At 34.5% G+C, this 27,529-nt stretch overlaps 4 protein-coding genes across 5 annotated transcripts; all 4 read left to right on the plus strand.

The window, feature by feature from the left end:
* Positions 1-6,064: 6,064 nt before the first annotated feature.
* Positions 6,065-8,462, plus strand: LOC118041409 (probable LRR receptor-like serine/threonine-protein kinase RKF3). The gene has a single exon (XM_035048726.2). The coding sequence runs from the start codon at positions 6,174-6,176 to the stop codon at positions 8,190-8,192; it is 2,019 nt and encodes a 672-aa protein (XP_034904617.1). The 5' UTR covers positions 6,065-6,173; the 3' UTR covers positions 8,193-8,462.
* Positions 8,463-9,678: 1,216 nt separating this feature from the next.
* Positions 9,679-12,155, plus strand: LOC118041407 (probable LRR receptor-like serine/threonine-protein kinase RKF3). The gene has a single exon (XM_035048723.2). The coding sequence runs from the start codon at positions 9,898-9,900 to the stop codon at positions 11,929-11,931; it is 2,034 nt and encodes a 677-aa protein (XP_034904614.1). The 5' UTR covers positions 9,679-9,897; the 3' UTR covers positions 11,932-12,155.
* A 223-nt stretch (positions 12,156-12,378) lies between these two features.
* Positions 12,379-16,218, plus strand: LOC118041406 (sugar transporter ERD6-like 7). Its single transcript, XM_035048722.2, has 4 exons — positions 12,379-14,944; positions 15,040-15,104; positions 15,193-15,288; positions 15,579-16,218. Exons 1-4 carry the CDS (start codon positions 14,872-14,874, stop codon positions 15,786-15,788), a joined length of 444 nt encoding a protein of 147 aa, XP_034904613.1. The 5' UTR covers positions 12,379-14,871; the 3' UTR covers positions 15,789-16,218.
* Positions 16,219-18,905: 2,687 nt separating this feature from the next.
* LOC118041404 (sugar transporter ERD6-like 7) lies at positions 18,906-23,487 on the plus strand. Of its 2 annotated transcripts, none has more exons than XM_035048721.2 (18): positions 18,906-19,338; positions 19,451-19,513; positions 20,365-20,454; positions 20,578-20,637; positions 20,724-20,789; positions 20,872-20,937; positions 21,131-21,206; positions 21,301-21,365; positions 21,439-21,531; positions 21,629-21,709; positions 21,802-21,886; positions 21,978-22,021; positions 22,114-22,176; positions 22,264-22,323; positions 22,429-22,482; positions 22,614-22,673; positions 22,763-22,877; positions 22,980-23,484. In XM_035048721.2, exons 1-18 carry the CDS (start codon positions 19,162-19,164, stop codon positions 23,090-23,092), a joined length of 1,431 nt encoding a protein of 476 aa, XP_034904612.1. In that variant the 5' UTR covers positions 18,906-19,161; the 3' UTR covers positions 23,093-23,484. The 2 variants fall into 2 exon arrangements, with proteins under 2 accessions (XP_034904612.1, XP_073260346.1); XM_073404245.1 differs by having other exon boundaries at positions 19,261-19,338; positions 20,393-20,454; positions 22,980-23,487.
* Positions 23,488-27,529: the final 4,042 nt, after the last annotated feature.

Genomic DNA, 27,529 nt, shown 5'->3' on the forward strand with positions numbered 1-27,529 from the left:
TTTTTTTCAAAAAACATTTTTGAAACGCAATGCTAAACACTCTCTTATAAAGTTTACTTTTTTTATGATCTCAATATTCGAGCCCTGTGGTTGTTAATATAATAGCCACCAGAGATTTATACGGTCATTAATTTTAGGATCTGTAAAATTAATCAAGATATACTGAAGCTGGATCGGACAATCATATTAATAAAAAAAGATATAATAAACGTTTGTTTTTGTATTATAAAAAATTAAAATTTTATTAATTTTAAATTAATATTGTTTTAGTATTTTTAAATCTATTTTGATATCAAAAATAATTTTTAAAAAATAAAAAAAATATTATTTTAAAAATTACATCATGGTTGTTTGATGGGAGTCATTCGGAAGTCATTACAGCGGGTATTATTTATTGCATATTGAAGCCAATGATAGCTTGCGGTCCTAAATCTAAGATTTATAGTCTCAACAACAAGAATGTATAATATAATGTATTAAAGGCTCTTACAATTTATCAACCGAGACAGGCAGTACCACAAGATAAAATAAATAAATTAATTAAAGTATAGAAATGCCACTATCAACTAATCATGCAATTACTATGCTCAGCAACGTAACCCACCAATCGTCACAATCACTTCAACGTAATCAATACAATTAGCAGCACTGTCCACAAATCAAAACCCTCACGCAAGAAATTTGGATGACAGAAATCATCATGTGGACATCCTTCGACCGCAAATCAGTTTATTTTTATATCCAGTCAATCATACCGGGTCCAAAAAGAAAAAAGAAAAAAGAAATCGAATATGTAGAAATCCTCCTGGGAACTTTCTAGTGGTTGTACTCTCATTGCGCGTTTGCGAGTGTCAAATAATATTTATTTTTTAAAGTAATTTTTAGTTATAAATACATAAAAATTATAATATATTCGGGTTGTGTGTTTCTAGCATGATAATAGTTGTTTTTTAAAGTATTTTTGTATTGAAAAATTATATTTTTTTGATTGTTTTAAAATTATTTTTGATACTAAATTTAAAAATATTATAAAATTAATATTAAATGAAAAGAAGAGGGCTTGAAACGCAATTCCATCCTTGACGCTATCCATTCATATCGCTTCTCTTTTAAGTTTAATTATGAAGAAAGACAAAGCTGTAGAATAAAAATATTAGGTTACCTTTTTATACAAGAGGTTGATTCAGATGCAAGCAGTGTCACCTTTAATCTGCTCCTGGTTGATTGCCCGTTTCCGTCTGACGTTAAGGCTGATTTGCTACGATAGCTGATGGGTTTGCTATGTTAACAAACCTTTTCCTTTTTTATTTTCTTAAATCTCTTTTTTTTTTTCAAACAAAAATACAATAAATTTTTGGAAATGTGTCTAAAATTATAATAGTGGTTGTGATTAAAATTTTTTTTGTTTAGAAATATATCAAAATATATTTTTTTATTTTTTTAAAAATTATTTTTGAGATCAACATATCAACATGATTTAAAACTATAAAAAAAAATTAATTTTTTTTTTTAAAAACACAACTTACATCAACATTTCGAGAAAATGCTTTTTATTTGTTCAATATTCCCTACCTCACTGTCCTTTTCCAGATCCAAGAGGTCATCTTGGCTAATTGAATTTTTTATTTGATAATATATATAAAAAATATTTTTAACATCAATACATCACAATAATTAAAAAAATCAAATAAAATAAGAGCATAGGTATGATTGTGAGAAAAACTAAGTTGAAAATAGATTGGGAAATATAAATATAAAGTTTCTAAAATTCATTAAACAACAAGGACAGAAATATAACCGATGAGGAATTACTCTACAAGAAAGGGCTAAGGCCTTAACGTCAAGGGTGGCTCGTTGTTTCGTCAGGCCCAGCCCAGTCTATACACGTGGCTTTAAACGTCAACCAATGGCGAGGGGCACAGTACTTCCTCCTTTCCAAGAAAAGCCTAACGAGCTTTTCCTACCCTAAAAAGGGCTGAGCTTCGTGGTTGTGCTATGGCAGCTTCCAGGAAACTGGGCTTTCCACCCTTTTCTTTTAATTTAATCGTTGTGATTAAGATCATAGATTATTATATAATGAATAAACACTTCTCTTCTAGAGGTTCGGCCGTTGACCTTGAATTAGTGGTCCGCTAGTCAGTTGCACATAAATAGTTGTTAGTAGAAAAATGCCAAAAATAATATATAAGTATTGTTAGTGCCTGCTACAGCATTTAAAAATAATTGATATTGTACAAGGAAAAATAAATGCATGTGTTTACTAAAATAAAAAGTTATTGTTTTGCTCATAACACACCATTTTAATAACTCTATGTTAATTAGAGTTTTAACTTTTCTTTTTAATTTTAGGTCTTAATCATTTGAGTTTGTTAAATTAAATCCTCAATTAAGTCTGATTTTATCCCTGTGAAAGTTTCAAAAATACCGTTTGATTTTAGCGTGTTTTTCAACTTGGTCTCTAGTTTTGAATATTTTCAATTCCATCCTTGAATAATATTTAAACTACTAATTTTTGCAATTTCAACCCTAATTTTAACTTAATTTGATACGTAGATATGCATCTCTTTTGCAGAAAGGTCATTAGTCTTAAATTGCTTCAATTTGACCCTTAATTAACCCTTAAACTTTGATTTTCTTATAATTTTGCCTCTGAGTTCATCTTATTGAGTTTGTAAAAAAATAAATTTGGTTCTCTAAAATCTCAACCTTCTCAATTAAGCCTAAATTAGGTTCTCAAATTTACTTTTTAACCAATTAAGTCTTTAATAAAATTAATTTGACCCATTAAAAGTCTAATTAAATCCTTACACTTAATTAACTCTTTTAATTTTGGACATAAATTAATTTTTAAAATCAATTATATTTTTAATTAGACCCACGATTAAATCAAAATTGACTTATAAAAAGAATAATTAAATTCTTATGATTAATTTTTATACACATTCATCTGATATTCAGTTAAGTTAACCTTAAATATACATACTTCTTCATTTTCCATTCTTTCAAGGGTGCAAATGAACTTTCAATTTTGCACTTGAATTCCTCTTCAATCTATCTTTGCCAATCAAGTTGCTAGTTCTCCTTTATTCTTCTTTATTTTTTTATTTTTATTTTGAAGGGAAAATAATATTTTTGAGGGAATTTAAAATTGAGTTATGACATTAATTAAAAATAAAATTCCTATTTTGTTATGTTTTATAAAAAAAAATTACATGATGTTTTCAAATTAATTATTCATTTATTTTTTATGACATACAAATTATCAAGTCATGATTTTTTTATTTTTTTATTGAACCTTGATTTCTAGATTATGATAGGTTTATGTTTAAAAAGTAACTATTCTCATAAAAATATATTTCCATCAAAACAAAAAAGAAATAAATAAACAAGGAAAGATAATTTTGATTGAAGAGATACATTCTCCTTTTAATTCAAATGATTGAGATTTTTATGAATATTTATTTTAATGGTCTTTAGTTTTTTGTTCAAAAAATGTTTTTTTAATAAAAAAATTTCTTTTTGTAAAAACAAAAAAAAAACTGCATTAATAAAGAAACAAAAATTCATCTGACTAAATATATTTATTTTTTTCAAAACCTAAATGTTTTTCTTCCTTATAAATATTTATTTTCATTACAAAAGAACTAAATAAAATTTTATTTTCAAAACTCCACACAACACCGCGCGGGTAAAAAAACTAATTATAAACCATGAAGATACAAATCTGCTTTAGGTTGCAACTTTATTTTATTCAACTCAAACTATTATATTAAAAAAAAGAGAAATTGTAAATAAATCGTGATATGGGATGAACTGAACTTGCAATTTGAAAGGGTGTGATACAAATTGCATAGGGCTGAGAAAAATTACGAAACGAGGAATTGCATATCTGATTGACTTAGATTTCATCTCAATTGAAAGGATAATTGTGGTTATTTTTTATATAAAAATATATTAAAATAATATTATTTTTATTTTTTAAAAATTATTTTTGATATTATTTATCAAAATAATTTAAAAACATTAAAAAAATATATTAATTTGAAATAAATAAAAAATCTAAAAAATTTTCAATTTTTTTTAAAATATTTTTAAAACATAAAAATAAATAAAACTAAATTTACTTGCAACTTCTAATTCTTTCCCATGAACATTGATAAGCGGTTAAGCTTTAATAATAGTGATGGATCAACATTTGTTTTAAATAATAGTGATGGATCAACATTTGTTTTATTTTGCTTTCAAGTAACCAAAAATAAAATAATAATCCAACAATCTTGAACTTAATTATGCATTCAAACAAGATATATATGAGTTTGAGAGCTGTCAAGTTTATTATTTATAGGTTTAGCCAAGCATTGTATCTAGATATATATGAATTTGATGAACGGCTAGACCAACAATATTAGGTTCACCAAGATGCCGAGCCTATATAATTTTTAGCTTTGAAAAATAAACAAATTAAAGATATTTTACTCAGATAAGTTAAAACTTTCTTGCTTATATTTTAGCCCTATTCTCTTTATAAAAAGATCGATAAGCTATAAATATATCAAGAACTTTTCAAAAAAAATGGAATCTTCGATTATTTATTGTATATTTATTCTTGTAAATTTTTCTTTAAAAATATTATTGTATTTTCTCTAAAAAAAAAATATTAACTTAAGTATTAAAAAGTTCCTATGTTTACTGAAATATATCTTTTATGGGTATCAAGCACCAACTTTTTTAGCTAAAAAAAATAAACTAAATTATCAAAAACAAAAAATTAACTAATTTTTTAAGATATAAATCTTATCCCCATACAACTTGATTTTTTTGTACAGATACTAATAATGTAAATGATTGTATTTGATGAAAATGGAGTCGAAGAAATTAATTGCAGTTCTTGTACAGTAATCAATCAAACAATTAATATCAATATCAATATAATCAACCGTCAATTTAAGTATGTTGCATGGTTAAACATATAGATTATTTATGCATTAATATATCTAAAATTTAATTAATACTATTTCACAATATATTAGAAAATTAACACATAAATTGGATCACTTTTGCCACGGGAAGAAAATCTTAAACATTAATGCCGAGTTATAAAAAGAGAGAACACGAGAAACTTTTAACGAATTATAATTTTCAGCATAAATTTATTGTAAATTATTTTTAAATCTGAAAGCTTATATAATAAACTTTAATTTAAGATGAATATTCAATATTTGTTTAGTAAGATGGAAAAGCAATAAAAAAAAGAAGAGGAAAGATAAAAACAATATTTAAAACTAAATTAGCCCACATTAAGGTCCTTCAATTTTATTTAAAAGTATGATAACATATGAGTTGAGTTATGTATTATTTTAATTCTCATTATTTTTTTAATTAAGTTATTTTTCTTAATAAAATCATGGATTTAAATTCGATATGCTTTAAGAAAATAAAAAGTATCATATATCTTAGAAATTTATAATACTTTCTTAGTTTAATTCTATGATATAAATTCTTTAAATTCAATTTCCATTAACAAGAAATTCAAACATTGATAACAAAAAAAATGCTATATAAATTATATAATTATGACCGGTTTTCTTTTTTTGAAAATCTGACAAATAAAAAAATTATTTATTTTAAAAAAATTGGTAAGAACCGACAGCTGATTTTCAAAGTTGTTAACATTGGCTGTTTTTATTGTTTATTAAAAATAAAATCAGAGAAGTTTTTAAAAAATAGAAAGACACCAAGTGGCCAAAATTATTACGTAACCTCTCCTTCCTGGAATCCGCTGGCCATCTGCAGGCCAAGTATCTATCCATACTGACTCTGATTTTTTTCAGTTTTTTTTTTTTTTTATGTAATTATGATTATTTTTTAAATTGTTTTTTTTAAATATATTAAAATAGTATTTTATTTTATTTTTAAAAAATTATGTATCAGAATTATTTAAAAATCACAGTTTTTTTTTTAATTTAAAATAGAAAACTTTAAATTTTTTTAAAATATTTTTTTAAAAATTTATTTCAAATGTCAAAATGGCTGCTGTAAAAGATATAAGAAGATTAGAATTCGAAACTTTTCGTTATTCAAGTCAAAATAATTCATCAATTTCTCCACCAACTCCTCCACTCCTCTCCATGGTAGAACTCCATCCCTAGCAGCGTTGCCACCTCCCTTCCCAAATGTTCAATCTCCTTCTCCTCACCATCACTCTATCCCTCGTTCAAACTCAAGCTCAAAACAACACAGCACCATGCCCATTAGACTTCAACGTCCTCCGCAACCTGACATCTGCCGGCTCTGGACGCCCCCCCAATTCAGACATCAACAAGCAGTGTCAGTACATCCTTCAAGGACTTCGACTTGTTCAATCCCATTACCTCCAGCTTAACAACTCCTTCCTCCCTCCACTCGACTCTGCTGAATCATGCTGGCGCACTTACCAGGTCTTCATCGATGAATTCCTTCCCAATTTCGATATCCGCTCTTCTTGCGGCTTCAACACTAGCTGGATCTCCCAGGGCTGTATGGACATCTCTACCAGGTCCCAGTTCGAGGCCATCGTCCCTGTCTCTGCTCTCAATGCTGCTGCTTCCAACTGTAACCAGTCCCTTGAGAATAATTCTCCGTGCGCTGCTTGTACTGCCAGCTTGTCCACGCTGCAAGCGAGTTACTTGACGGGAACTTCCATCGGGAATGTTTCAGATTGCCAGGCATATCCCTCCATTTATGCCGCGGCTTTTACTAATAGGTATGGACCTACTGATAAGGGCACAGCCAAGTGTCTGTTTTTAATTGATTTTTTTCCCAAGAAATCTAGCAAGAAAAGGAGCAAAGTCATGATCTTGGGTGTTTTATTAGGGGGTGGTGTTGGGTTGTTGGTATTGATTGGTTTGTGGTGGATCTTTCACAAGAGGAAAAAGAGGGCTGACAAATTCGGGAGAGTACTTGAGACAGAGTTGGGTTCTGGGTTGGAGTCCATTAGTCAAAGTACTTCTGTGGTTAAATATACATTTGATGAGATTAGGAAGGCAACTAGAAATTTTTCTAGAGATAACATTATCGGGAGAGGAGGTTATGGGAATGTGTACAAAGGTGAATTGCCAGATGGTTCTCTAGTTGCTTTTAAAAGATTCAAGAATTGCTCGGCTGCAGGTGATTCTTCTTTTGCTCATGAAGTTGAGGTTATTGCGAGTGTCAGGCATGTCAATCTTGTTGCTTTGAGAGGATATTGTACTGCTACGAGTCCTTTTGAGGGTCACCAGAGGATAATCGTGTGTGATTTGATAAAGAATGGCACTTTGCATGACCATTTATTTGGGTCGGGTGCGGGAAAGCTTAGCTGGCCTATCCGGCAAAAGATTGCTCTAGGGACTGCTAGAGGATTGGCTTATTTGCACTATGGAGCTCAACCGTCAATTATTCATAGGGATATTAAAGCTAGCAATATACTTCTGGATGAGAGTTTTGAGCCCAAGGTTGCGGACTTTGGACTAGCAAAGTTTACTCCAGAAGGAATGACACATTTGAGCACCAGGGTAGCTGGGACTATGGGATATGTTGCTCCTGAGTATGCTTTGTACGGGCAACTAACAGAGAGAAGCGACGTGTTTAGCTTTGGTGTTGTGCTTCTCGAGCTTTTGAGTGGGAAGAAGGCACTTATGGTGGATAATGAGGGACAGCCATCTATTGTGACTGATTGGGCATGGTCATTAGTGAGAGAAGGGAGAACTTTAGATGTTATCGAAGATGGCATGCCGGAGTCAGGGTCACAAGAAATTTTGGAAAAGTATGTTCTGGTGGCAGTTCTTTGTTCTCATCCACAGCTATATGCTAGGCCAACAATGGATCAAGTCGTGAAAATGTTGGAAACAGATCTCTCAATTCCCTCCATTCCAGAAAGGCCAATTTCTCTTGTAGCTGAGATGGATGATATTGAGAGAACTGCAAGCAGAAGCGCCTCTGGTCAGCTCTCTAGTCCAGCTGGCTACCAGCATTTCACATTCGAGAATGATCGCCCTTCTATCCGCAAGGAAGAAGGGTCAAGTTTTTCTCTTGTAGCTGAGAAGGATGATATTGAGAGAACTGCAAGCAGAAGCGCCTCTGGTCAGCTCTCTAGTCCAGCTGGCTATCAGCAGAATGATCGCCCTTCTATCAGCAAGGAAGAAGGGTCAAGCTCAGACTCTAGAGCGATAGAATAGCTGTGACATTAATGGTTTGATTGGCATGCCCGACTTCATTTATTTGTTGATTTAGAATGCATATCCTGGATTTGGAACCACTCCTCTCATTGTAAAGATAAATAGATCACAAGGAAAAGTTAATTTTTTTAGTTTAAATGAAGATGTGTATCATTGGATTAACAATGAAAGATGCATAATCTGACCTTCAGCATCACGTAAAGCTTCATGCCTTGCAGGTGCTAGAGGTAATAGTGTTACTGTATAGCATAATCAAGTTGCCATTTTCAATTTTTCGTCCGATTGAAGAATTTATCGTTTTTTGTTGGCTCATTTACTTTATCGCTGAGTAGACAGACTGAATAGAGATTATAGCGAGTAGCCAGTATCTAAACATTGGTCTTTTGAGTCAACCCCTCCTTGGGGAGGCTATCGAAGGGATGGGGTGCTGCCTTGCGAGTTTCCAAACCTTCAAGGCATGGCAGAAGCTCGCAGTACGTTTGGACTGTTATGGAGAAGTCTGAGCTGGAGGTCGCATAATATGCACTCGGAAAGTTTATGGTGGCGTCTGGACACATTTGTGCGCTAGCGAGGCTGGCTGGAGAATGAACTGGATTCTCTTAGATTTCACAGAAAATGGAGGTATGGATTGATCGATTCATTGGATCCTAGGTCGGGACTGACAATGCTTTGTATGATCAAAGAACATATATGAGTTCTGATCTCGGTTTCTTGATGGTGTTTCTTGACTCTGAACTAGGAAGAAAATCCACAGAATGTATACGAGGAACAGATCCTGGCTTCAAGTGCCAGTTTGTACGACGAACTCTCTCTGGGTTTACTTGCAATGCTGTTTGCATATTGCGATAAGGCAGAGCAAATCCTTACAGGGCATGTTGCTAGACAAGAACAGAGATTCTTTCATCCCCTAGGAGAAGCCTCAAAGCTTAAAAACAAGACGAAGCTGGCAACCCAGTTTCTCGGACAATCATTCCCTGTAGCCTTTGCTAAACATTCCAGGTAGGCAAGGAAGAGAACTGCGATTGAAGCTGCTTAAAACCACCAGCAAAAAAAGGATATTATTTTCAAATTATTTTTAAATCTGAAAGCTTATATCAACACTGATTAAGAATTTAAATTTGATATGCTTTAAGAAAATAAAAGGTATCATATATCTTAGAAATTTATAATACTTTCTTAGTTTAATTCTAGGATATAAATTCTCTAAATTCAATTTCCATTAACAAGAAATTCGAACATTGATAACAAGTTCATAAAATGCTATATAAATCATATAATTAAATGACCGGTTTTATTTTTTGAAAATCTGAAAAATAAGAAATTATTTATTTAAAAATAATAAATTATTTTATTTATTTTTTAAAATTATCTCTGAATTTCAAAGTTGATAGCAGAGGCTGTTTTATTTTTATTTTTTATTTTTTTAAAATCAGAGATATTTTAAAAAATAGAAAGACACCATGTGGCCGTTAATTATGATCTTAACCTCTCCTTCCTGGAATCTGCCAGGAAAGCATCTATCATCTGTCTCCTACTTTCAACTGTCATACTGGCTGCTGTGAAAGGTATAAGAAGATTATAATTTAGATAAAGCTAAACTTTTGATTAATCAAGTCCAGATAATTCATCAATTTCTCCACCAACCCCTCCTCTCTTCTCCATGGTAGAACTCCATCCCTAGCAGCGTTGCCACCTCCTTTCCCAAATGTTCAATCTCCTTCTCCTCACCATCACAACATTCCTCATCACTCTATCCCTCGTTCAATCTCAAGCTCAAAACAACACAGCACCATGCCCATTAGACTTCAACGTCCTCCGCAACCTGACATCTGCCGGCTCCAATCGCCCCCCCACTTCAGACACCAACCAGCAGTGTCAGTACATCCGTCAAGGACTTCGACTTGTTCAATCCCATTACCTCCAAGTTAACAACTCCTTCCTCCCTCCACTCGACTCTGCTGAAACATGCTGGCGCAATTACCAGGTCCTCATCGATGAATTCCTTCCCAATTTCGATATCCGCTCTTCTTGCGGCTTCAACACTAGCTGGATCTCCCAGGGCTGTATGAACATCTCTACCAGGTCCCAGTTCGAGGCCATCGTCCCTGTCTCTGCTCTCAATGATGCTGCTTCCAACTGTAACCAGTCCCTTGAGAATAATTCTCCGTGCGCTGCTTGTACTGCCAGCTTGTCCACGCTGCAAGCGAGGTACTTGACGGGAACTTCCATCGGGAATGTTTCGGATTGCCAGGCATATCCCTCCATTTATGCCGCGGCTTTTACTAATAGGTATGGACCTACTGATAAGGGCACAGCCAAGTGTTTGTTTTTCATTGAATTTAATTCCAAGAAATCTAGCAAGAAAAGGAGCAAAGTCTTGATCTTGGGTGTTTTATTAGGGGGTGGTGTTGGGTTGGTTGTATTGATTGGTTTGTGGTGGATCTTTCACAAGAGGAAAAAGAAGGCTGACAAATTCGGGAGAGTACTTGAGACAGAGTTGGGTTCTGGGTTGGAGTCCATTAGTCAAAGTACTTCTTTGGTTAAATATACATTTGATGAGATTAGGAAGGCAACTAGAAATTTTTCTAGAGATAACATTATCGGGAGAGGAGGTTATGGAAATGTGTATAAAGGTGAATTGCCAGATGGTTCTCTAGGTGCTTTTAAAAGATTCAAGAATTGCTCGGCTGCAGGTGATTCTTCTTTTGCTCATGAAGTTGAGGTTATTGCAAGTGTCAGGCATGTCAATCTTGTTGCCTTGAGAGGATATTGTACTGCTACGAGTCCTTTTGAGGGTCACCAGAGGATAATCGTGTGTGATTTGATAAAGAATGGCACTTTGCATGACCATTTATTTGGGTCGGGTGCGGGAAAGCTTAGCTGGCCTATCCGGCAAAAGATTGCTTTAGGGACTGCTAGAGGATTGGCTTATTTGCACTATGGAGCTCAGCCGTCAATTATTCATAGGGATATTAAAGCTAGCAATATACTTCTGGATGAGAGTTTTGAGCCCAAGGTTGCGGACTTTGGACTAGCAAAGTTTACTCCAGAAGGAATGACACATTTGAGCACCAGGGTAGCTGGGACTATGGGATATGTTGCTCCTGAGTATGCTTTGTACGGGCAACTAACAGAGAGAAGCGACGTGTTTAGCTTTGGTGTTGTGCTTCTCGAGCTTTTGAGTGGGAAGAAGGCATTTATGGTGGATCATGAGGGACAGCCATCTATCGTGACTGATTGGGCATGGTCATTTGTGAGAGAAGGGAGAGCCTTAGATGTTATCGAAGATGGCATGCCGGAGTCAGGGTCACAAGAAATTTTGGAAAAGTATGTTCTGGTGGCAGTTCTTTGTTCTCATCCACAGCTATATGCTAGGCCAACAATGGATCAAGTCGTGAAAATGTTGGAAACAGATCTCTCAATTCCCTCCATTCCAGAAAGGCCAATTTCTCTTGTAGCTGAGATGGATGATATTGAGAGAACTGCGAGCAGAAGCGCCTCTGGTCAGCTCTCTAGTCCAACTGGCTACCAGCATTTCACATTTGAGAATGATAGCCCTTCTATCCGCAATGAAGAAGGGTCAAGTTTTTCTCTTTTAGCTGAGATGGATGATATTGAGAGAACTGCGAGCAGAAGCGCCTCTGGTCAGCTCTCTAGTCCAGCTGGCTATCAGCAGAATGATCGCCCTTCTATCCGCAAGGAAGAAGGGTCAAGTTCAGACTCTAGAGCAATAGAATAGCTGTGACATTAATGGTTTCATTTGCACTGATTGGTATGCCCAACCATTTGTTTGTTGATTTAGATTGCATATCCTGGATTTGGAACGACTCTTCTCACAGTAAAGATAAATAGATGAAAAGGAATAGTTAATTCTTTTAGTTTAAGTGATATAGGATGCCTATCTGATGTTTTGTTTGCATATGATATTATGTATCTAAATGAAGATGTGTATCATTGGATTAATGATTAAAGATGCATAATCTGACCTTCAGCATCACGTAAAGCTTCATGCCTTGCAAGTGCTAGAGGTAATAGTGTTACTGTATAGCATAATCAAGTTGCCATTTTCAAATTTTCTTCCGATTGAAGAATTTATCGTTTTTTGTTTGCTCATTTACTTTATCGCTGAGTAGACAGACTGAATAGAGATTATAGCGAGTAGCCCGTATGTAAACATTGGTCTTTGAGTCAACCCCTCCTTGGGGAGGCTATCGAAGGGTTGGTGTGCTTCCTTGCGAGTTTCCAAACCTTCAAGGCATGGCAGAAGCTCGCAGTATGTTTGGACTTTTTTTGGAGAAAAGGCTTGGTTTGTTTACCGAAAATAGCTCGGTATTAGTGATGTTTGCAATGTAATTCATATTTAGAGATGAGAAGGCTGAGCTGTAGGTGGCATAATATGCACTCGGAAAGTTTATGGTGGCGTCTGGACACATTTGTGCGCTAGGTAGGTTGGCTGGAGAATGAAAATGCTTTGTATGATCAAAGAACGTATACGAGTTCTGATCTCGGTTTCATGATGGTGTTTCTTGACTCTGAACTAGGAAGAAAATCCACAGAATGTATACGAGGAACTGCTCTAGGCTTCAAGTGCCAGTTTGTACGAGGAACTCTCTCTTGGTTTACTTGCAATGCTGTTTGCATATTGCGATGGGGCAAAGCAAATCCTAACAGGGCATGTTGTTAGACAAGAACAGAGATTCTTTCATCCACTAGGAGAAGCCTCAAAACTTGAAAACAAGCCGAAGCTGGCAACCCAGTTTCTCGGATAATCATTCCCTATAGCCTTTGCTAAACATTCCAGGTAGGCAACGAAGAGAACTGCGATTGAAGCTGCTTAAAACCACATTCAAGGCTCTTGTGCTGCGCCTTGATGCTATTGAATCAAAAGTGTTAGAACAGTGCAAGGACTTTTTTTGTTCTGGAATGACTTGGTCAAACTAGCCTCAATTAACATACTACCAAGTCAACATAACACTGCTGTAAAGTTGAAACTGTCAAATTCCTCGTCCCTGCACGTGCCTGTGAACCTGAAGTATCCACGATTCAACAATTGATCTTAATTTACAGGTCATCTATTCTAAATTTTATCTCTATTCTTCCCTTTGGTTCTCATTACTGCTATCGACGTTTATAGGTCAACAAGTAAGGCCGCCTTTATTTTGTTATTCTTCTTTTAGCAGTCACTACTTGACATTGTAGTTGTGATTATATTCATATAAATTTCTAAAAAACATCACTTACCTGCTTACAATAGCAGTTGAAACCATCATCCATGGCAGCGCCGGTTTTATAACAAAGATTTTTATTTTTAATTCCTCATGCATGAAACGTGCTCCTATTCACAGTCTTGGTGCTTATTATTTTCCTCCTAAAGCAGATGCTATTTTGAAAAAAATTATTTTGACTTTACTGTTCTATGCTTGAACGAGACAGCTTTTTAAGAAAATGACTTTGTGGTTTCAGAAAAAGATAAATCTCATCCTATTTGTCTACGAAATCATTTTCTTGGACTTTTCTTTGGGCTGTTCGTCGATATATATATATATATATATAAAGATATGGATAGTGGTAAAGATAAGGCATGAGAGGACATAGAGAATTATAGGTTGTACAGTTCTGCAGTTTTAGGCAGAAAAACCACACACTTGGCAAATCCTTACATTTTTCACGATAGCTTCTACAGTTCTATTTGTTATTCAACCGATACTTTCAGGAAACATGACAGGTTTAATTGTTGATACGTTAAATTTTAATCTCCATCGGAAAATCTATACTATATTTACGATGATTGAAGATAGGGAATAAGAAACGAATATGAAACAAATATAGCACATGGAAAAGATTACAGATGGTTTAAGACTATTAGGATAAAAAGACAAGGCATATTTGGGGTCTTCGTAAACAAAATCAGAACCTGTTATACAATGCAACTTCAATATGGAAAATCAACTCTTAGGGCTTTAACTTCAAATCTGAAGTGTTAATTTCCGAGTATGTATTCAGTATTCTGTTTTCGGTTCCATATTGACGGTTGGTGCAATGATCGGTGCAATCACAAGAAAGGGATAAGCAAAGAGATTCTATCATGAATCTATACAGTTCTTTCAAGCTACACTTGTGAGAGATTCGGTTCCTATATATTTTGTCAGTGAACATCCACCTAATGATGCTGTGTCAATGTGGGATGCAGGCGGTGAGAATTTCTAACACCTTCTGTGTAAATCCGTTTACTTTGCTAAGGTTTGTGTCATCATAGTATGTATAACAACTTGGTTTATGGAAGGACATGACAGTATCTTTTATCCTGTCTTGGTTAATACATCAAGGGCGCTTTGGCATTGGACATTGGAAGATTGGCAACAGGATACGGAATGGGAGCACTATCCTATGTGGCACGTTCTTTCTCTCTTCTAACGCCTAAAACATGTTCTTATAGCTGACATTGCATCCAGTAACCTTAGACGAACATTAACAACTGCAGCCCAGGTAAAGATTGCACATGACAAAAAAATTGCTGAAACACTTTTCTTTTTGTTAAATTTTGATTTCCAATGTAGTGACAGTCTAGCTTTATGGATCTTTCTGAATTAAGGAATAGAAAACAGATAATGCAGATCACTCGTAAGGAGAAACTATACATGAGAATCACAATCCGTTATATTATTGTATCTTACAGCTTATGGTTGGTATTGGAGTGTCTGTTGCATTCATAACAGGGACAGTACAGACATGGAGGGTTTTGGAATTGACTGGTAATATTCCTGCATCCAGTTTTATATTCAATCATCCAAAGCAAAATATTGCAAATGATAGTAGGACGGGGTGTTTACTTTTGAAGTTCTTGCAGGACTCATCCCTTGTGTAATTCTGCTTGTTGGCCTGTCTCTTTTTCCAGAGTCTCCCAGATGGCTGGTAAGAAACAACAATATGTATATTTAAAAGATGAAACTGATAGCAACGAATATCATTTATGCATGAAACAACTGTCTGATGAATGCAGGCAAAGAAGGGACGTGAAAAAGAGTTTGAAAGCACACTACAGAAACTTCGCGGCAAGGCCTTTGATTCATCATCTTACGAGGCAGCTGAAATCAAGGTTCTTAGTTTGTAGTCCGCATTAGAATTTCATTGCTATTTCTAATTATTTACAGTACAATAAGAGAATGAGTAATATGCCAATTGTCTGACAGGATCATATAGAAACTCTAGAACGGCTCCCAAAAGCCAAACTGCTTGACTTTTCAAAGCAGACACCTGCCCTAAAGTCATTAATATGTCTCTCTTCAGCCAGATTTTCCCTTACTTTTCTACTGATCTCATTAAAGAGTACCATAAACTCTGACATTCAACTATAATTAACGTCTAACTTTTTCATTATTTGACCAGATAGTAGTTGGATTGATGGTCTTACAACAACTGGGAGGAACCAACGCATTCTGCTTTTATGCCAGCCATACCTTTGAGTCAGCAGGTAAAAGTTCTTTGTTAAGGATTCCTTTCAAGGGAAAATCACCTTACATGAACATGGGGAGAAAACATCACATTTTGTCTCTGGTTAAACAGATAAAAAAATCAGTCTCCATAACTTTCGTTTAGCCATTGTCTTTCTTTCATCTTGAAATTAAGGAAATCAAGTAACTCATGATTGAACTGATATGCTGCTCAGAGATTCATAATTGATTTTCTAATTTCTGTGATTGTAATATTTCAGGATTTTCCCCTTCTGTTGAACCATAACCTATGCCATCCTTCAGGTTTCAAACTCTCACAACGTGTGTCAACTCAAGAAAAATAAACTGTCTCAGCTACAGCTAGAAATTGACTGAAGCAGTTCCATTTTGCAGGTTGTGGTTGTGGCCTTCAGCACAACCATAATAGATTAAATTGGAGGAAAACCTCTTTTACAGGTAAAGTTCTCACGTAACTGTTAGGAGGAGCTATAAAAATCTCCTCAGACCAGTCACCCGATCACAAGCTGAAAATTATGCTTTCTTGGCATTCTAGGTTAATTTCTGCTTTTGCAATCATTGCCAGAAAATTAAAAAAAATAAATAAAGAAATCTTCTATGAATAATAATAATTATGGAATTTATGTGCCCATTTCTTCTTCTTCTTCTTTTTTTTTTTTTTTTTTTTTCAATTCAAACCCTAACTTTAATTTCTTCAAATTTTCGACATCCCCCCTCTAAAATCTGGCCACCCAAACCACCAATATCGACACAACCTCCCTCCCTTGGTTTGATTTTTATGTCAAGATTCATTCCACCATGTAAAAAAACCTATTCATTTTTGTTATAACAACAATTTATATTTAAACTTAATTTATTCAAAATTCGCTTGTTGAGTTTATAGTTTACAAGTATATTTAAGTATTTTATTTATTTTATAATAATAATTTTATATCATTTTATTTTACGGTTTGTTTGAGATTTGAGAGAAGTGAATTTTATTTGTTATTTGATGAAATTGTGTAATTTTATAATTTAAGTGTGTTAAAATTAAAAAATAATAATTAATTAATTGAATCTCAATTAATTAATAATTAGATTATTAATTAATGTTATTGATAATTGATTAGAGTAAGATATGAAAACTGATTAATAGCATGTTTCATTCTTGAACTTTTAAAACATTGTTTGTTTTCTCTCGTTAGCAAATGCTTTGATTTCTGCGTCAAAACTTAAAGATTTTTTTAGCTGCAGAGAATCTCTCATGGTTTGCATTGCACCTTTCTTGCATCTTTGTTTCTTGCATCTTTGCCTTAGTCACTTTCTTTCATCTTCGCTATCTATCAATAACCGTGCACCAGCTTGTCAACCTTCATACCATCAATTCAACGCTTTGTCATTTTTCATATATCTTGTATCTTTTTGGTTGTTGAGTTGTCACTTGTGTGACGTGGAATAACCTTGTCTTTATTTAGTTATTACTAGTTATATGATCCGCGCGATGCCACAAGTTAATTTTTTTTACATAAAAAATATCAAAAAAAGCTAAGATCTAAAAATATTATGTTTTCTGCAAAATTATACTCAAAAGTCTTGGGTTTAACTTGCAACGTCTGACCCAAGAGTAATATTTGTAATATTAATAATAACATTAAACTTGCATGATCCAAGTTTAAGTGGGTCTGACTGCAATAACAGACCCAATAGTCTTGAATGTGGGTCTGGCTGCAAAGTCGTGCCATAAAAGTGTAATAATTAAATAGATTAATTAAAAAGAAAAAAATAAAGAAAAAAAACCAACATGAAGAAAAAAACTAATTAAAAAAAAAAAAAAAAAATCTGAATTAATTGGGTTAACCTTTCAAATCATGCTAACCCGTCAAATCTTGTATTTGTATCGTGAAAGTTTGATAACTAAATAGAAAAAAAAAATTAACGGGTTAACCCAGAATTAACTGGGTTAACTTGTCAAACCAGGCTAACCCGTCAAATCTAGGATTCGTATCATGAAAGTTTGATAACTAAATAGAAAAACATTTAACATTAGCAAACTAAATTAAACAAAAAATTTAATATTAATGAAATAAATTAAATAAATAAATATTAATTAAAAAGAAAAAAAAACTATAAGAAGAAAAAAACTAATGAAGAAAAAAAAAAAATCTGTCATGAAAAGTCTAATAACTAAATAGAAAAAAAAAATTTAATATCAACAAACTAAAAAAAAAATTAAACAAAAAGAAAAAAGAAAGAAAGAATGTATCAACCTTTTCACCGTGGACTACACTGTGCAATCCATGAAAGGTATAAAAAGAAAAAAAAAAGCAAAAAATAAACTAAAATCATCAGCCTTTTTACCATGGATTGTATACAATATTAATAGATGAAATTGAAAAAAAAAACTAATAAGAAAAAAGATCTAAATCAATTGGGTTAACCAGTCAAATCAGGTTAACCTATCAAACCTGGGATTCGTGTCATGAAAGTGGGATAATTAAATAGAAAAAAGATTTGATATTAATGAACTAAATTAAAAAAAAATAGATTAATTTAAAAGGAAAAAGCAAAGGAAAAAAAACCTACATGAAGAAAAAGAAACAAATTTTTTTTGAATCAACTGGGTTAACTCGTCAAACCGGGGATCCGTGTCATAAAAGTTTGATAATTAAATAGAAAAAATTTAATATTCAGAAAGTAAATTAAAAAAAAAAGAAAAAAACAAAAAAAATACTAAAGACATTAGCTTTTTCACTATGGATTGCACTGTGCAATTCATAGTAAAAGGATTAAAAATGAAAAGAAAAAGAAAAGACAAACAAAGACATACATCACGGGTTAATTTTTTTTCCTTGCATAAAAAATATCAAAAAAGGCCAAGAACTAAGAGTGTTAGGTTTTTCTGCAAAAATATACCTAAAAGCCCTAGGTTTAACTGCAACGCTTGATCCAAGAGTAATATTTATAATATTAAACTTACATGACTCAAGTTTAAGTGAGTATGACTGCAACACTAGTTAACTTGCCCAAGAGCCTTTGATGTGGGTTTGGTTGCATGATCGTGTGATAATTAAATAGATTAATTAAAAAAAAAAAAAATCAACGTGAATTAGAGCTTAGAATTAATAGTCTTTTATAATCTGCTAAAAACTTTCTGAAAGAACATACCTAACATGTTGATGTTCTGCTCTTTCAGCGATTGGCTCAGCGTTGATACACCTAATCCCTTCTTGTTTCTTATGAAACCAGCAACGTTTTTGCACTATTATTATAAATGGCAGATCCCAATAAAAAAATGCATCACGTTTTATGATTATTGAAGTTTGACAGCTCCGGGACCAGAGTGTTTTGGGCTACTTTCTAAAGCAAATATCGTCCACGTTTTGTTGCTCAATAAATATATCTCATTCGACCACAAAAACATTTTGTCAGACTTCTCTTTGGCCTGTTCGTCCATTTAGATAGATAGATAGATAGATAGTGATAGATAGTAGAAAAGAAAAGGCGTGGCCATCAGAGAAAAGATGGAGAATGATCACGATGGTGCGCTTGAAGATGCAAGAGAACCACTCATGCTCCAGAATTCATCTTGCGAAGAAGGATCTGGTTCTCAGTGTAGCAGCAACAATACTGGTGTTGCTTGGATGGTTTACCTCAGCACATTTGTTGCCGTTGCTGGTTCTTTTGAAGTTGGATCCTGTGTAAGTGCCGCCTCGTCATTTCCTTTTCAACTCTAAGAACACTTACCATTAGTTAGGAGTTCAAAACCTTGCATTACGACTGCTGACAACAGATGTTTGCTTTTGAATCCAGTCTGGCTATTCATCACCAACTCAAAAGGCTATCAGGGAAGATCTGTCTTTGTCTATAGCAGAGGTGAGTTAATGATTCAAGCAAGGCCTTAGCTTCACTCTTTTCTTTTCTTCTTGAAAAATCGAAGAGATTTTATAGATTGGAAATGTTAAGCTAACCTTCATACGAGAATGATGCCAGAAGTCACAGACCAAAAAAATCGACCAAAAAAGCATATTCCAGCACCATGGAACAGCTAGATCAGCATAGGAGGAGCAGAAGCTTATTTAGGCAAACAATTAGGGGCATTAGCAAACAGAAGTCGAACTCAAACATAGAAACTCCTAACCAAATGAAAGCCACATCGAAGAGGCAGCACTAGAAAATAATAACCTATTAACCTTAGTAAAGCATCGGCAAATCAAAGTAGTTGAACAATTGTGCAAGAAAATCCAAATTAACAAAAAATGAATCCATGAGAAGAAACGAAAGAAGCAGCTTAAGGTGGGAAGTGAGGATAGGAGCATAGAAAATCTTGAGAGTAGGCAAAGTACAAAAGGCAGAACTGTAGAAGTGTTGGAGTGATATGATATCACTGCACACAAAGGATCAATAAGAGGCTGCAAAACTCAGGGAAAAGATGAAGAAGCCAGACCTCCAACAAAAATTGATACTTGGAGACATTTGTCAACGCAGACAATTCTTTCTTTTCAGAGGGAATTCTCTGTTGATCCAATAATCAATTCTTCATCTCTGGAATGCTAAATCTTGAGAGGAACTCACTGGATTATGTTGCTGATAGTTTCCTCTCCATAGTTTCCGTTAACAAAATCAGATCGTGTGTACGACGCAACTTTAAACGTAGGAAATCAACTCTCAAGGTTTTAGCTTCTAAACTGATTTGTTGATTTCTGAGTATGCAATTATGTATGCAGTATTCCTTGTTTGGTTCCATATTGACAGTTGGTGCAATGATCGGTGCAATCACAAGCGGGCCAATTGCTGATTATATTGGTCGAAAAGGGGTAAGAAAACTGATGATATTATGAATCCCTAATCTTTCAAGATAAACTAGCGAAGGATTCTGCTCTTACATGTTTTTTCCAGAGAACATCCACCTAATAATACTGTGTTCATGTGGGATATAGGCGATGAGATTTTCTAGCACCTTCTGTGCTGCAGGATGGCTTGCCATTTACTTTGCTAAGGTTTGTGTCATCTTAATAAGCATAAAAAAATGATCTTTCCAAATAAATGACAATAAATCTTACCCTGTCTTGGTTCATTATGAAAGGGCGCTCTGGCATTGGACATTGGGAGATTGGCAACTGGATATGGAATGGGAGCGTTGTCCTTCGTGGTACATTTTATTTCCCGTCTAGCATTTGATTAATATAAAACATGTTACTGATGAGCATCATGTCATTCTTGATCATGACCAGGTACCTGTTTTTATAGCTGAAATTGCACCCACAAACCTTAGAGGAACATTAACAACTGTGACTCAGGTAAAGATTGCACAGAGCGAAATCACGCACACACTATTTTCATAGTTAAATTTGTATTCCCATGTTGTGACCGTCTAACTTGATGGATTCTTTCTGAATAAAAGAACATGAAATAGACAATGCAGATCATCCATAACGACAAATAATACATAAGGATTACTATTCACAACTCGTTACATTATCATATCTTCAGCTTATGGTTGCTACTGGAGTGTCTGTTGCATTCATAATAGGGACAGTACTGAGATGGAGGGTTTTGGCTTTGACTGGTATGTTTACTCTGTCCATTTGCATATTCAATCATCAAAAGAAAAATAATGCAACGGATAGTCAGTCAGGGAGCTTACCTCTGAAGTCTTGCAGGACTTATCCCTTGTCTAATTCTGCATGTTGGCCTATTTCTCATTCCAGAGTCTCCCAGATGGCTGGTAAAAAACATAAATATTTATATATAAATGACAAAGAATAACATATGCATGACACCCTATCTGATGAATCCAGGCAAAGAGGGGGCGTGAAAAAGAGTTTGAAACCACATTACAGAAACTTCGTGGCAGGGCAGCTGATATATCTTACGAGGCAATTGAAATCAAGGTTCCCAGTTTGTAGTCTGCATTAGGATTTCATTGTAAATGTCTCAAAATTTACAAAATAAAATAAAATAACGAGTACTATGTCAACTTTATGACAGGATTATATAGAAACTCTGGAACGCCTCCCAAAAGCCAAACTGCTAGACCTATTCCAAAGAAGAAACCTGCACTCAGTCCTTGTAAATATTTCATTACTTTCTACTGATCTCAGTGAAAAATAAGTATTCGCTCCACCACTACCTTTTATTTTAACGTCTTAATTATTTTCCAGATAGGAGTTGGATTGATGGTTTTGCAACAATTTGGAGGAATCAATGCGGTTTGCTTTTATGCCAGCTCTATCTTTGAAGTAGCAGGTAAAGAAGACCGAATAACTCAAAGTTTGAACTGGCATGCTGCTCAAAGATTCATGATTGATGTTGTAATTTTCTGAGACTGATATTTCAGGATTTTCTCCGTCTGTTGGAACCATAATCTATGCCATCCTTCAGGTTTCTAACTTCCCAGAATGCTAGTCAAATTAGAAAGAAAGTTTAATTGTCTCAACCCGCTTGGAATTGACTGAAACAATTCCATTTTGCAGGTTGTGTTTGTTGTCCTAAACACAACCATTATAGATAAAGTTGGAAGAAAGCCTCTTTTACTGGTAAAGTTTTGTTCACGTCTCAGTTAGAGCTTCCTCAGACTAACCACCCCTTCACATATTGAAAGCTGTACTTCCTCTGCGTTCTAGGTTTCTGCATCAGGACTGGTCATCGCCTGCCTAATAACAGGGCTTTCATTCTATCTGAAGGTTATAGTCAAACTCTCATTCTCATATACACCTTACAAGTCATAATTCACAATGCTTTCTTTTCCAGATATATAAATATTTAGAGATGCCTTGTGTGTAAAACAGGTTCATGAATTAGCACTCAAGTCAGCTCCCATGCTCGCTGTAACTGGCATATTGGTAAGGCTACAAGTTTTCTCAAACGATATCACTGTTAGCTTGGATTGATCTTCCTAAAGAGTAAACACAATTAGCGACAAAAAGCCCCATATATTCCCATGTTAAATCTGACAATCACTCTTCGAGTTTAGCTATATATAGGAACATTTTCGGCAGGAATGGGTCCAATTCCTTGGGTTATAATGTCAGAGGTAATCTAATACTCCATTCAAGATGATAGCTCCGTCTCCATATATATTGGATATATCCCCCCAATATAAACATTATCTTTTTGTTGCAGATATTTCCTTTGAATATCAAAGGAGTTGCTGGAAGCCTAGCAACACTAGTGAACTGGTTCTGTGCATGGGCAGTTTCCTTCACCTTCAACTTCCTCATGTCCTGGAGCTCCTATGGTAAATAAATCTAAAACTTCATTTTATCAGAAGCAATTTAACATTAAATTGTAAAGCAAGATGTGCAAGCCGAAATCTGACTTATCCGAGTCTTGTTTTCAGGTACATTTATTCTTTATGCTGCGATCAATGCGATGACCATAGCGTTTGTGGCATTGCTGGTGCCAGAAACAAAAGGAAGAACCCTGGAACAAATTCAAGCAGCCATACGTTGATGCTTGAAGCTGGAAACAAAGCACACGCTATCTCTAATGATATAACAATCGTTATGCCATTGAAATAAATAAAGAACATCAACAATACATCAAGTAGGTACACCCTGCTTGCGGAAGCTAAAAAACAATAATAGTTTTTTTTTTTTTTTATTAACGTGGATGTCTGAGTCAGCTTGCGCACATCTCGACTAATCCCACGAGCCCTGAAGTTAACGACCATGAAAACTTCCAATGGCCATCATATTATAATAATAATAGTTATTTGTTTTCGAAGTTTGATGTGTATTAATTTTGGTTTGAAAAGCTTGTGTTCCATCCAAATCAATGGAGAAGTTTCCTGCTGCCCATTGCAGATGGAATTCCTACAGCACAATACATGATAATCTCTCAAACCACCACATTTTTTTCGCACTTGAGAGAAAGACACTGATGCTAGCTGAGCTCGCAGCCTATCCCTGCATATACTACATGGTTTAGTTGCCAAGCAGCTTATTTATATTATTTAGATTTTTAAATGGTGCATAAATTAAAAATAAAAGTAACCTGTATTTTATGTTGCATTCTACAAAATAGCTAATTTTTATGAATTAGAGAAAAGAAAAAAAACTTAAACAATCGATCACCAATGACAATCCAACCATGATATATCTACATGCGCCGCTCCATGTGGAAGAGAGCATGATTGTGCATCTAGTTATGCGACGGATGGACAGATTTGGCCACCAGAAAATCTCACGCACGTCCATAATAGCATTAAAATACCCCTAAAGGCAAAGCTTTTTTTTGTTTTTGACTTTTCTGAGACTAAAATTGTTATTTGCTTATACTTGAAAATTGAGAAAACTTGATTGTCTTTGTGGAAGAAAGTCAAAGAAACATTTATCCGCTCGCAAAAAAATAAGAAATTGAAAGTAAAACTATTATTACAATTCACAGTGAAATGTCTCTTGATTTACAATGATTTCCTCTGTCACGACCCGAATCCTAGGTCCGTGACCGGCAATGCAGGAGCGGTGTGGTAAGGACACCTCACCTACGCTAATCCTCAGAACGAATATATCAAAAGAACAATTTATTCAAAAAATATGTAGCGTCACATAATCTTCAGAAATATTATATTATTCAAATACTGATGAAACCAAAAGATAGTTATTAAAACAAAAATAATAATTCATAATACTCATTACATCGTCAATATCCAAATTTAATTAAACCAAGGTAATAGTGGAGCGTCTAAGACATCGAATCAAACTGAAAGGAAAGCCTCGCAAACAAGCAAGACATACTGACCAGAACTGAAGAAGCGGAAACACTCAACAAAGTCCAACTGCTATCAGAAACTAAGAACCTGAAATAATATTAAGAATGAGGGTGAGTTCAACCAACCCAGTGAGGAAATAACATTTAATATACATTTAAGATATTTCAGATATTAATAGTTTGCAAGATGATTTATCTTGATATGCATATACATATACATATACATATACATATACTTACTAAACTTATTATCATAATGTAACATATTATCATAATGTAGTAGATTACATGTCAGAGATCAGATAACACCCGTAGGTGACCAGATGACACCCGTCAGTGACCACTATGGGATGATCAGTCGCCACAGGCTGATGCCTCTCTCACCAGCTAGGTATACAGAATACTATGTGCACACATAGACTACTCTCCGTTAGCATGGAGTTACTGACAAGTCCCATATCAAGGCATAATAGATATTCACAGAATCAAAGGAACGTATATCATATCAAATAGAATTTACTTTGACAGATTGCGAGTGCAAATTTAAGAATAAATGAGTACTCGAAAAATAAAGCAACATATATAAATATTCAAAATTTACTAGTTGTACTCATTGTATAATCAACATACATATTTATTTATATTATATATATATTAAAGATTATTCCACTCACTCGGAAAATATTGAATTAAAGAAATGTCAGACGAAAGACCTGAAAATCCTATTAAGGATCGTTAGGAGAACCTACAATAAATATATAAAATATACTCAAAAGCAAGGAAGAAGGGTCAAGTTTTTCTCTTGTAGCTGAGATGGATGATATTGAGAGAACTGCAAGCAGAAGCGCCTCTGGTCAGCTCTCCAGTCCAGCTGGCTATCAGCATTTCACATTCGAGAATGATCTCCCTTCTATCCGCAAGGAAGAAGGGTCAAGGTCAGACTCTAGAGCAATAGAATAGCTGTGACATTAGTGGTTTCATTTGCACTGATTGGTATGCCCAACCATTTGTTTGTCGATTTAGATTCAATATTCTGGATTTGGAACGACTCTTCTCACAGTAAAGATAAATAGATGAAAAGGAATAGTTAATTCTTTTAGTTTAAGTGATATAGGATGCCTATCTGATGTTTTGTTTGCATATGATATTATGTATCTAAATGAAGATGTGTATCATTGGATTAATGATTAAAGATGCATAATCTGACCTTCAGCATCACGTAAAGCTTCATGCCTTGCAAGTGCTAGAGGTAATAGTGTTACTGTATAGCATAATCAAGTTGCCATTTTCAAATTTTCTTCCGATTGAAGAATTTATCGTTTTTTGTTTGCTCATTTACTTTATCGCTGAGTAGACAGACTGAATAGAGATTATAGCGAGTAGCCCGTATCTAAACATTGGTCTTTTGAGTCAACCCCTCCTTGGGGAGGCTATCGAAGGGTTGGTGTGCTTCCTTGCGAGTTTCCAAACCTTCAAGGCATGGCAGAAGCTCGCAGTATGTTTGGACTTTTTTTGGAGAAAAGGCTTGGTTTGTTTACCGAAAATAGCTCGGTATTAGTGATGTTTGCAATGTAATTCATATTTAGAGATGAGAAGTCTGAGCTGTAGGTGGCATAATATGCACCCGGAAAGTGTATGCTGGCGTCTGGACACATTTGTGCGCTAGGTAGGCTGGCTGGAGAATGAAAATGCTTTGTATGATCTAAGAACGTATACGAGTTCTGATCTCGGTTTCATGATGGTGTTTCTTGACTCTGAACTAGGAAGAAAATCCACAGAATGTATACGAGGAACTGCTCTAGGCTTCAAGTGCCAGTTTGTACGAGGAACTCTCTCTTGGTTTACTTGCAATGCTGTTTGCATATTGCGATGGGGCAAAGCAAATCCTAACAGGGCATGTTGGTAGACAAGAACAGAGATTCTTTCATCCACTAGGAGAAGCCTCAAAACTTGAAAACAAGCCGATGCTGGCAACCCAGTTTCTCGGACAATCATTCCCTATAGCCTTTGCTAAACATTCCAGGTAGGCAAGGAAGAGAACTGCGATTGAAGCTGCTTAAAACCACATTCAAGGCTCTTGCGCTGCACCTTGATGCTATTGAATCAAAAGTGTTAGAACAGTGCAAGGACTTTTTTTGTTCTGGAATGACTTGGTCAAACTAGCCTCAATTAACATACTACCAAGTCAACATAACACTGCTGTAAAGTTGAAACTGTCAAGTTCCTCGTCCCTGCACGTGCCTGTGAACCTGAAGTATCCACGATTCAACAATTGATCTTAATTTACAGGTCATCTATTCTAAATTTTATCTCTATTCTTCCCTTTGGTTCTCATTACTGCTGTCGACGTTTATAGGTCGACAAGTAAGGCCGCCTTTATTTTGTTATTCTTCTTTTAGCAGTCACTACTTGACATTGTTGTTGTGATTATATTCATATAAAATTCTAAAAAACATCATTTACGTGCTTACAATAGCAGTTGAAACCATCATCCATGGCAGCGCCGGTTTTATAACCAAGAATTTTCTTTTTAATTCCTCATGCATGAAACGTGCTCCTATTCACAGTCTTGGTGTTTATTATTTTCCTCCTAAAGCAGATGCTATTTTGAAGAAAATTATTTTGACTTTACTGTTCCATGCTTGAACGAGACAGCTTTTTAAGAAAATGACCGTGGTTTCAGAAAAAGATAAATCCCATCCTATTTGTCTTCGAAATCATTTTCTTGGACTTTTCTTTGGGCTGTTCGTCCATATATATATATATATATATATATATATATAAAGATATGGATAGTGGTAAAGATAAGGCATGAGAGGACATAGAGAATTATAGGTTGTACAGTTCTGCAGTTTTTAGGCAGAAAAACCACACACTTGGCAAATCCTTACATTTTTCACGATAGCTTCTACAGTTCTATTTGTTATTCAACCGATACTTTCAGGAAACATGACAGGTTTAATTGACGTTAAATTTTAATCACCATCGGAAAATCTATACTATATTTACGATGATTGAAGATGGGGAATAAGAAACGAATATGAAACAAATATAGCACATGGAAAAGATTACAAATGGTTTAAGATCAATTGCAGAAAACCGACTATTAGGATAAAAAGACAAGGCATATTTGGGGTTTTCGTACACAAAATCTGAACCTGGTATACAATGCAACTT

This window comes from Populus alba, chromosome 14 (assembly GCF_005239225.2).
Source record: "Populus alba chromosome 14, ASM523922v2, whole genome shotgun sequence".
NCBI lineage: Eukaryota > Viridiplantae > Streptophyta > Magnoliopsida > Malpighiales > Salicaceae > Populus > Populus alba.

Bases quoted from the DNA above. Each gene is read 5' to 3' on its own strand.
- LOC118041407 (XM_035048723.2), top strand. From the start codon at position 9,898: ATGTTCAATCTCCTTCTCCTCACCATCACAACATTCCTCATCACTCTA.
- LOC118041406 (XM_035048722.2), top strand. From the start codon at position 14,872: ATGGTTGGTATTGGAGTGTCTGTTGCATTCATAACAGGGACAGTACAG. The intron at 14,945-15,039 runs GTAATATTCCTG...AAGTTCTTGCAG, and splicing joins GAGGGTTTTGGAATTGACTG to GACTCATCCCTTGTGTAATT. The intron at 15,105-15,192 runs GTAAGAAACAAC...TGATGAATGCAG, and splicing joins CAGAGTCTCCCAGATGGCTG to GCAAAGAAGGGACGTGAAAA.
- LOC118041409 (XM_035048726.2), top strand. From the start codon at position 6,174: ATGTTCAATCTCCTTCTCCTCACCATCACTCTATCCCTCGTTCAAACT.
- LOC118041404 (XM_035048721.2), top strand. From the start codon at position 19,162: ATGGAGAATGATCACGATGGTGCGCTTGAAGATGCAAGAGAACCACTC. The intron at 20,790-20,871 runs GTACATTTTATT...GATCATGACCAG, and splicing joins TGGGAGCGTTGTCCTTCGTG to GTACCTGTTTTTATAGCTGA. The intron at 21,532-21,628 runs GTTCCCAGTTTG...ACTTTATGACAG, and splicing joins ACGAGGCAATTGAAATCAAG to GATTATATAGAAACTCTGGA.